Source organism: Podarcis filfolensis (assembly GCF_964270895.1).
Source record: "Podarcis filfolensis genome assembly, chromosome: 5".
In the NCBI taxonomy this organism is placed as follows: domain Eukaryota; kingdom Metazoa; phylum Chordata; class Lepidosauria; order Squamata; family Lacertidae; genus Podarcis; species Podarcis filfolensis.
Genome location: NC_139608.1, coordinates 18,948,800 through 18,959,174, shown reverse-complemented (window position 1 = coordinate 18,959,174; position 10,375 = coordinate 18,948,800). Strand labels below are relative to the sequence as shown.

Here is a 10,375-nt window from a genome sequence, read left to right as displayed (position 1 = left end):
AGGCTTCTTCACACAGTTTTTAAAAAGGAGAATAGCTAAAAATGTAGCTATTTGAATAGGACAAAGAAGTACTTATACCAAACAAGTATAATCAGTGCCTTTTCGTTTTCCTAGAGAAAAAGGTGCCAGAACACACCTTCCTCAGAAGACCCACCCCAAAGAGGATCTTTGAGGCTTGTTGAGGCTGCTCTGCTGAGGCATGGAGAGAGGTTTCTGTGCCTCAGATGAGCAGCTTAACAAGCCCCCCCGCACCTATTTAGCTCCTGTGAGCTGGAGCAGCATGGGGGCTTGATCAGCTAAGACACGGTTTCCCCACACACCAGCTATAAGCTGGGAGGTTGACGAGCTTCAGCAAAGCTGAGCTGCATGTCCAGCTTGTGAAGAAACCTTCTCTGGAGACTGTAGAGGATATTCCCTTTGGGATCTGTAGAGGATCTCCTCGTGAGCCAGAGGCGCAGTAGGGCTTTGCTGAGGCTGGTCAGTTCTCTCCCCATGAGTCCGGTGCCCAGTTGAGAGGTGCTGGAACACCATTCCGGAGAGTTCCGGCTGAAAAAAAGCCAGGGAGATGGAATCGACTGTTTCTCCCTGTTGAGCATGCACTGGAGAGCCACTTTATGTTACATTTTGTAGGTGAAAGCTTCACATGCTTCAAGTGTACACCTAAAAATAGAAAGCCTGAGATGCACACGCATTTCCAAAAATACATGCCACTTGTGAGGAAACCATGATTGGCTGTAGCTCCAGCCAATGCCATCACTACAGGGAGGGCAGTGGGGGCCTGCCCCACTCAGGGATATTCCAGGATCCTTTCCTGATCTCTCAGTTTTCATTAGAAAAACAAGATGCTAGCCCAGTATTCTCTAAACCGGTGGTCTCCAGATTCTATAGCTGTTCTAGCTGTTCTGAAATTATTGCCTTCCCCCTTAGACTGTCTCAGAAGAAAATGTCTAACTAAACACTGGAGATGGAAGGATCTGTCATTTTCAGTTCCCTCTATTTCTCATTTTCCCAATCTCAAATTAAGTTCACCACATTTCTACATCAACTTTTGTAAACACTGGTTGGAGAACTGCATTGCAGAAGCTGCAGGTGTCTACAGATGGCTGCGTTTCAGTTTCAGTTCAGCTTGATCGATTTGTCTTTAACTGGGATCTGAATTTCTCCCTCTCCCCATGGAAGACTTTCTGTGTAATTGTGAACTTCATGTGACTTCTGACTATGTGTGGAGCCTATGCACCTACCAGTATATGCACACAAGTGCTCCTTTTCAGACTGGCACAGTGATCGGACCCAATGGTGCCTTGCAAGAGCAGTCAGACCAACTCAGGATCCAATAGATGCAAGGCTGGTTCAATCCCTCCTCCTCTCTCCCTCAGTAATACATCGTTTCAGGGCCTTCTGACTATCACAAGTGGGAATTTCAGCATGACACACCTATTCACCCTTACATTTGGAGGGTGGAAGGGGAAGCTCATCACAAGGAAAGTAATACTTGCTTCACTCCATTGGCCGTGGCCAGGGGAAGGCAGACTCAGATACCAGAGCTGGGCAGAGGGGATGCTTGTACGCAATCCAATTCCCTTCAGTCCAGCAGAAGCTGGAGTTTTGGATTGTTCTGCCCATCTTGTTCATAGGTCAAAGGGAAAAAAATATGGACAGCTGGTCAAGCCCTGACCTAAGAGATACAACTGACCACAGAGATTGGGCTGTTCTGATAAAAGGACGTAGTTATTATGGAGAGCATAATTGGGGCTCTGTAATGAAAATAATGCTGAAACCGGCACCGCTCCTGAAGCCAACAGTCCTGCGTATTTGATAGTTTGTACTCATGCGATTAATTAGTTCTTGGAAGAGTTTTCTTATCTTGTGTAGGAAAGAGCAGGGACTGGGTAACTGAGTGGAGTGTGAAAAAAAAATTTTTAATGGTCCCCAGGCAGCTGCTTTGGTGTGGGCCAATGTTATTAGAGATAAAGAAAGGCTATGCATAAGGAAGCATATAGGGTAAAGAAATGTTTAATTAGTTGAGATAGACCTACAGTGCTTTAAGAGTCAGGCCTTGCTATCTTTTGGTGCAAGGTGGCGAACCTAGAGGCAACGTTAACTGTGCACTAGCTTGCTATTTCAGCAAAATACAAGGTAGAAGCCCTTGCTATTTCAGTAAAACACATTAGCGTTTGAAGATGTAAATGACTTAGGCCCCCCTAAATATTTGAGACTGTGTCGCCCAAATCCCTCTGGATCCTACTAGATGTTAAGGTCAGCAGAACTTTCCTCTTCTTGGTGCTTCTATCTTCCTCAGAAATGGGGGTGGCGGTGGCCAAGGAGAGGGCATTATCTGTGATAGCCCCTAAATTGTCGAATTGCCTTCTTGGAAAGACGGTCCCGGCTTCTTTGCTATGCAGCTTTCAGCAGATGCTGAAGACACAAGCCTTTGGCACCTGAGACATGTCTTTCCAGGACCCATCCTACTCCTACGACTGTAATCTGTTGTAACTGCGTTTAATTTTGAATTGTTGTAACCCTCCCTGGGACCTGCTGGTGAAGGGTAGGTAATATATATATGTATTTTTTTTACTAGTCGTGGTAGAAATACTCTGTAGGAATACTCTGAAGGTGTGACTGTTGCATCAATATTTTCCAGCAGCTGCAGAAATGTGGAGCATGCACTGGTGGTGTGCCGTCTTGGCAGTGGTAATCACTGTTGCTAAACTGAGCACAGAGGGCAAAAGTACCCCGTCGCCCAAGTTCACAAAGATAAAAGTGGCTGGCATGGAAGACAGTGACGGTCTTGGTGCATCTGATGCTTCACCCACTGAAGACAACCATTTCACTGAACCAGCAGAGACAAGCGACTCCACCTTGGAGCTCTCCACTCCAAACTACGCCTTCCGAACAGCCACCACTCTCTTCCCTTTTGAAAACTTCACCCTCGACTCATCCGACTTCTTCTTTAACTGTTGTGATTGCTGTGCTGCCACCCCAGGGGAGAAAGGCGAACCCGGAGAGCGAGGATTGCCAGGTATGGGAAGGCAAATGCACAACTGAGTGATTTATGATGGCCTTTTGTCATTCATATTTCCAGACTGAAATAAGCAGGCTGTGTGTGTGTGTGTGTGAGAGAGAGAGAGAGAGAGGAGGGAGGGAGGGAGATAAATAGGTGCAAACATTTTAATAATCATGTCAAGCGCTGGGGAAGAGAGATGCGGTGCCATGATCAAGGTAAAGCTAGAATATATGAAAATATAGATTTTTAAAAAGGCAACACAGGATCTGTTTGTCTCAAGCATCTGGTGGAAGTATACTGCTGCTGAAACAGTTCTTAAATTATTTGGGGGCTGGTGAGTAAAAAAGAGCAGCTTGCTGAAATCCTTAAGCCCTGCTCCTCAATTTTAACCAAGTCACCCCTGTAACTTTCTGGGAGAGCAGTCCAAATCCGCTTTGGGGTGGTGGTTTGGATTGGGAAGAGTTGCCCTTCGTTCCAGCTCTGCTGTCCTCCATTGGCCACCTGCAGGCTGATGCAGGGTCACTGGAGCAGAGTGTCAGCAGCCAGCCAGCAATAAATCACATGGAATAAGTGAAGTTAACTCTTTATTAGAAGAAGCAAGGTCCGCTCAGGAATACCAGGTCTAATGGGTACAGCAACTATTCTCAGTTGATCTTGCCCCTATGAGGTAGTTGTGGAGACTGAAAGTCCTTGCCTTCCCTATGAGGTAGTTGTGGAGACTGAAAGTCCTTTCCTTCCCACAGCTGCCTAAGTCTCCTCCTCTCCCAGGTTTTCCCAAGCAATCAGAGTTAGGAGGAGAGCTTGTCGCAGCAGGAGGGGGAGATACCCTGGCTTCTTCACCAACCTGACTCATCTTTGCCTCTTGGCCTCCTTCCTCTCCTGCTTCTGCTTCTGGACTTCTCTCTGCCAGAGGCTCTTCCCGCTCACTGAACCCTGTTAGCTCTTCAGCTGCCAACACCTCCTCCTCCCAGTACTCTCCCTCTTCTCCTTCTGAACACCGCCAATCCCTGGGCTCTGAGCCTTCTTTCCCTGGGGATTCCCTAGCTGGTCCCTTCCACCATTCCTCTGTATCCGGCCAGTCCATGACACAGCTACTCCTTTTGTCCACTGCATGTGGGCATTCTGGGCAATGGAGGCGGGTGTTGAGCCAACTTGGGATCTATTGGATCCTGAACCAATCTGGCTGCCATCACATGATGGCAGGAGGCCTGATCCAGGCCTGATCACTGCACCAGCTCCATGCCAGTGCAGTGATCTGCTTGCCCTCCCTTTCACCCTGGCTGCTGTGTGTGGTAGGGCTAAAGATGCAGCAGAGTTAAGCTGTCTCCCTAAAACAGTACCTAAGTAACTAAGGTGACTATCACAAAAGGCCCCTTCTTCAGGCCCTTCTGTAACTTGAGCATTCCTGTATTTATCTTCCATGGCTAATGACATATACATCTCTTTTAGGATTTCAAAAGTCTGCTAGTTTGATAACAACAACATCACTGAGTAATCTTCATTCTTATTTAGTGTCTGTGAAAGTAGATGCAGTGTAAAGGACAATATATCAATGCCTTGTTGGCAAACTTGTGTGGTCATGCAACTTGCTTCCAGGGGGACAGGCCTGTTGCTCTGTTGCAGCAAAAGCAACACAACATCTTGTGAAGCTTTCGAGACCAACAGCAATCTGTCATGGCGTAAGTCTCATGAGATATTGAAGTGGTTAGCCCTCAAGATGCTACAAGACTTTTTGTTTTGCTTGCAGCAGATATTTCAAATGTCCACTCTGTAAATAGGTCTGAAAGGAGAGGCGGGAGAAAAAGGACTTCAGGGTCTACCAGGAAGTCCTGGACTACAAGGTGCGCGAGGATTCAAAGGAGACAAAGGTATGGACACTGATGAAGTGAACTGTTTGAGAAATGAATGGGGATTAGTTTTGCACAGTAATGTCTTTGGAGCGCAAAATGAAGGAAACCACAACTTCTTTCACATTTTCAGGCTTGAACCTCTTTTTTCAGCTTCTGACCTCCAATAGGGTTAGCATCATCAGCATCACCTTGCCCTTCACCCTCAGGTTCCAGACTGGGTTACAACCCTCAATGTTAAGAAAAGTCTAAAACAACTTACAATCACAGACAGTGGCATAGCATTGGGGGGGGGGTAGGGGTCCAAAAGGTCAGATGCCTTGGGTGCAAAACTATTGGGGTGCAAAATTTCAGAAGAAAAAAAAAATAGCACACCCTCTCCCTCAGCCTGTGCCTCTCTCAAGAGGCAGGGAATACTCTTCGTTGCGCACCCTGCTGCTGTTGCTGGCAGTAGCAGCAGTTTCATGGGCGCCTTGCCCCCAGATCTTTAGATAAGGCTGAGGCAGCCTACTGAGGAGGAGGCGGGTGTGCTTGAGTCAGATGAGGCCAGCCAGCCAAGCAATTAACCAACAAACCAACCAACCAACCAACCAACCAACCAAGGTTGGATGTCCAACTGTCAGGGATTGGACTACCTGTGATTCCTGCATTTCAGGAGGTTGGACCATATGACCTTGGATCAAACTCTACAATTCCAGCAGAATTTATTCTATTTGTCTGACCATCTTTGTATCAGGAAACCTTCTTTCACAGGTCACAATTACCCGACAGGCAATTGAATTCATGGAATGTAACCTAAAATGTTTATTCGGACTTACTATATGTTTGTTTGGAACGAGATGTGCCCTCATTTTAAGTGAAAGGCAAGAGATGAAATGTGATGTATAAGTCATTTGACATGTAGGGACATCGCAAAGAACACCAATAACAGAGCATTCTATTGTAAAAATGTCACAGGAGATAAAGGAGAACATGGAGCCCAAGGAGCAAATGGAATCCCTGGATTTCCAGGCAAGACAGGAGAACAAGGTATGCCACATAAAATTTGATGAGAGTTAGGGAGATGGGGCTGTTCATAAGGCATAAGAATTTTACACTCTCATTGAACCCAATCTCTTCCATTGGCCACAAGTTGTCACCATATGCCCAGCTGTCACATGTCAATGCTAAGCACAGATTGTATACTGCTTGTAGTGGATCAGTGCCGAGTTCTGGGGTGGAAGGTGGATGAATGAGTGAGGCCTGGTGACAAGGGAAAAGAGGCCCAGAAAATCACAAAGCCATGTGAAAAGTGGGCAGATGGGAGATGGAGTAGGATACGAAGTTACAGGAGTTGATATATATATATATATATATATATATATATATATATATATATATATATATAAATCATACTGTTATAGTTTGGTAAAGTATGTTTGTACATGTGTAGAAAGAAATAATCTAATAAGAATGCTGACTGAAAAAATAAAAGAAACATAGAAATAAAGACATGGCAAACAAAACCATTCTGGCTTTACATGTGGCCAAAATGGAGGCAGTAGCTCATACTGCAACTGGCTAGAACTTGGAGAAGAAGCAGGTAGGAAGAAAAATCTGAAAGGAAGTGGTCTTCTTCACGAACAAGCAGTTACTAGAAGAGAAGGAATCAATGAGGAGTAAGAACAGGTTGCCTTTCAGCCCCCCCCTCAATTCAGGTAGTGAATTGCAAGTGTCACTGTTTACTCCCAACACATACTGGATCATTTTGCTAGAGAAGCAACCAACAGCCCTCCCTCCATGCCTCCTTCGTGTCAAATTATGCTAACTTCACCCTTGAAACCTTCCAGGTATTTAAACGAAACACCAGTAGATGGGTTGCTACCGTTTTGCTATGGCACCTGGTTGGGAATGACATCCTCAAATTGCCATTACTTGTAGTCCTGTGCTTCTCTTCAAGTTTTTTTCCTTTTTCCTTTTAATCACACCAGGATACACAACCCTTCTAGTCAATACAATTACATCATCACAAAGTTCCTTCCCCGGTGGAGGGGCTCTTGGATCCCCATGACTTCACATCAGGGGCACCAACCATAGGGGGTATGGTGAAAGGGGCGTCGGCCCCTTCAATATTTGTGGGCAGGGGGCTGAGCCCCCCGCATAATTGAGGGGGCTGCCATCCCCTGCTGCTAACGGGAGAGCGTTGGTGCACAGGGTGGGGGTGGGACATGTCATGTGACACCCCCAATGAGTGTATGTGTGTGTGTGTGTGGGGGGGCAAGTTGGTGCCCCTGCTTCACATGTACAGTTCTATGCCTAATGGACTTTTGCAAAGAATAGTATCCTCTTTTGTGATAGGAGGGGCCAGGAAAACCAGGTAATCACATACCTGTGAAGCCCTGCTACATGTTCTGGGAGATGTGTGAGGTATTTGGAGGGGGTGCTGCCAGCCGACTTCTCCTTGGAACAACTGAGAACTATAGTGGTCCTCAGATGTTCCCAGACCCAATCTCACCACACGTTTCTCTCCCTCACCAACCTGCTGATAAGTGTTGGAAAGCTGCCATATACCGAGTCAGACGATTGGTCCATCTAGCCAGTGTGGTGTAGTGGTTAAGAGCGATAGACTTGTAATCTGGGGAACCGGGTTCGCGTCTCCGCTCCTCCACATGCAGCTGCTGGGTGACCTTGGGCTACTCACACTTCTCTGAAGTCTCTCAGCCCCACTCACCTCACAGAGTGTTTTTTGTGGGGGAGGAAGGGAAAGGAGAATGTTAGCCGCTTTGAGACTCCTTCGGGTAGTGATAAAGCGGGATATCAAATCCAAACTCCTCTTCTTCTTCTAGCTCACTATTGTCCACAGTGAGTGACAGAGCTCTCCAGGGTTGGTAGTAGATAGAGGACATTCCCAGGCCTACCTGGAGATGCCAGGGATTAAATCTGGAACCTCCTGCATGCAAATCAGATGCTCTGCCACTGAGCTACGGGCCCTTGCTATTCAAAGAGCTTTCCCATTGGGATTGCTCCTCAGCATTTATTTAGGCTAACCAGCTGTGCTGAGCAAGGAGGAGGCCTGCAAGAAATTAGCTTGTGGGTTAATTCATGAACTAGGCTGCAATGTCCCTTGTGGTTTACTTGACCCCATGACCCTATATTTGTGTCTTTACTATTTCTAGGTGAAATGGGATTCAAAGGAGACAAAGGAAACTATGGTCTGCCGGGCGCCAAGGGGCAGAAGGGCAGCAAGGGTGAAACGTGTGAGAACGGCACCAAAGGAGAGAAGGGAGATAAAGGGGAGCTAGGCTTGCCAGGGATCGATGGGGAAAATGGGGAGAAGGGAGAAAAGGGGGAGCTTGGGGAAAAGGGCTACTATGGAGATCCTGGCGATAAGGGTGATCGGGGAGAACGGGGGGAGATTGGGCCCAAAGGAGACAAAGGTGTCAAAGGAGACATGGGGGTTGAGGGGATCCATGGGATGGATGGGCAGAAGGGAGAAAAAGGAGACCAAGGTTTTAGGGGTGACAAAGGTGACCCAGGGCCAATGGGGATAATGGGACCCCCTGGGGTGAAAGGAGCGACCGGCTTCAAAGGAATCAGGGGACCCCCTGGGAAGAAAGGAGCAAAAGGTCCCAAGGGGTCAAAGGGCGAGATCTCAAGCCCCCCCAGATCAGCTTTCAGCGTTGGCCTGTCCAAGCCTTTCCCACCTCCCAACATGCCTATTAAGTTTGACAAGATTCTGTACAATGACCAGGAAGATTACAATCCCTCGACGGGGAAATTTAATTGCACCATCGCTGGGGCTTATGTCTTCTCCTACCACATGACCATCCGAGGGCGGCCTGCCCGCATCAGCATTGTGTGCCAAAACAGGAAGATGGTCAGGTCTCGGGAGACCTTGTATGGGCAAGAGATAGACCAGGCTTCCTTCCTAACCATTCTGAAATTAAACATAGGGGATCAAGTTTGGCTGGAGGTCACACGAGACTGGAATGGGGTTTATGTTAGTGCTGAAGACGACAGCATATTTTCTGGTTTCCTCTTATATCCTGATGAAATGCTTGACACCTTACTATAAGTATGGCGTCTGGATTTGAATGCATCACCAATAATTTTTTCCCCTTTCTCTCTTGTTTATTTTAAAGAAGCATATTTTATAATCCATATCATAGTCCGCAATCCATATATTTATAATATTTCTTTAAAAAGGCATGTTTATTAATTGTATTGCACTAAAGCACGTAGAATCTATTTCAGAGTCAATTTTTATTGTTGCATAATAAAATGTAATAAAGGTTTTATTTTTGGCAGTGGTCTGGTTCAGCTAGTTTCCCTGATGTTCTCCAGATGTTTTGGCCTACAGTTCCCTTAAGCCAGGCAAGTCCAAAGTCTGTTTCAGGGGCCTAATCTGGCCCGCTGGTTGATTCAATCTGGCCCCCATGGCAGTATATGTCCTGGGGTAAAATCCTAAAAAAAGCTCAGCAACTTCAATCCTAAAGAGAGCTCAACAACTTTGGTTGGCCCTCACGCATGTTCACTTCATCAAATCTGGCCCTCTTTGAAAAAAGTTTGGGCACAGCCAACAGTCAGGGACAACAGGAGTTGTAGTCCAACAATATCCAGAAAACACCAGGTTGTGGGAGTTAGTGCTGGATAAAACCTCCAAAAGGAGTTCATGTTTTAATTTTTAGCTAATTAAAATTATTCTGTGATCTCAACTTAGTTTTAGTTTAATTCAGACATGGTCAAGCTCTGCATTCCTTCTGCAGTCATGACTTTCCTTGGAGTGGGCATGGCTATTGTAGAATCTGAAAAAGGCTTGCAGGATTTTACCTAAAGGAATAGCTAAAAATATCTTGTGCTCATTTCTTCTAGTCACATTAATCCTTTTAAGAAAGTTTGTTTATCAATCCAATATCATCAAGTGCAATGAAAGTTTGATGTAGAACTTGTATCATATAATCAATGTATTAAAATAAGTCTATTCGCTCATCAAATTGCTTTTGTACTTAAGTAAATTGCATTCCTTGGAGTGTTCTATAATAAAGTAATATGACTGTTTGATTGCAAGTGTTTCTTCTTCATAATATATAGATGGGAAACAAAATGGGACACAAATTGTGGTAATCAAGTGGTGAGAAAGCACATGAAGAATGCAAATGTGTGAACCAATCCTCCGTATGGTTTGGGAGGCACGAACAGTAATTTTCCTCACAGAAGATGCATTATGGCAAAGTTTGGCAATGGCTAACCAGTAGCATTGGCCGTGTTTACATATAGGACTAAGTGATGGGTTGTCTAGCATAAGTGCATCTTGTTTGACTGTCCAAACTTGCAGTGCGATTTGAAGCCATGGTTTGTTGTTGGCCTATGAATCATGGCTTAACTGTGGTTTGTCATTACACCAGAACCCAGCTTCCTGGCTTAACTTTGGCTTGTTTTTGTGCGCCTCCATAATTGCTTGCCAAGAGCAGCTGTCGAGAGATGTAGCCCTCTCTCTTTCTTCTGCCTGCCACCAACCAACTCCCCCTGCATCAAATTCTCCACA

At 45.9% G+C, this 10,375-nt stretch overlaps 1 protein-coding gene across 1 annotated transcript; it reads left to right on the top strand.

Moving 5' to 3' along the window:
- Nucleotides 1-2,658: 2,658 nt before the first annotated feature.
- Nucleotides 2,659-9,746, top strand: OTOL1 (otolin 1). The gene is made up of 4 exons (XM_083613433.1): nucleotides 2,659-3,019; nucleotides 4,783-4,872; nucleotides 5,809-5,880; nucleotides 8,007-9,746. The coding sequence occupies exons 1-4, from the start codon at nucleotides 2,662-2,664 to the stop codon at nucleotides 8,903-8,905; spliced, it is 1,419 nt and encodes a 472-aa protein (XP_083469559.1). The 5' UTR covers nucleotides 2,659-2,661; the 3' UTR covers nucleotides 8,906-9,746.
- Nucleotides 9,747-10,375: the final 629 nt, after the last annotated feature.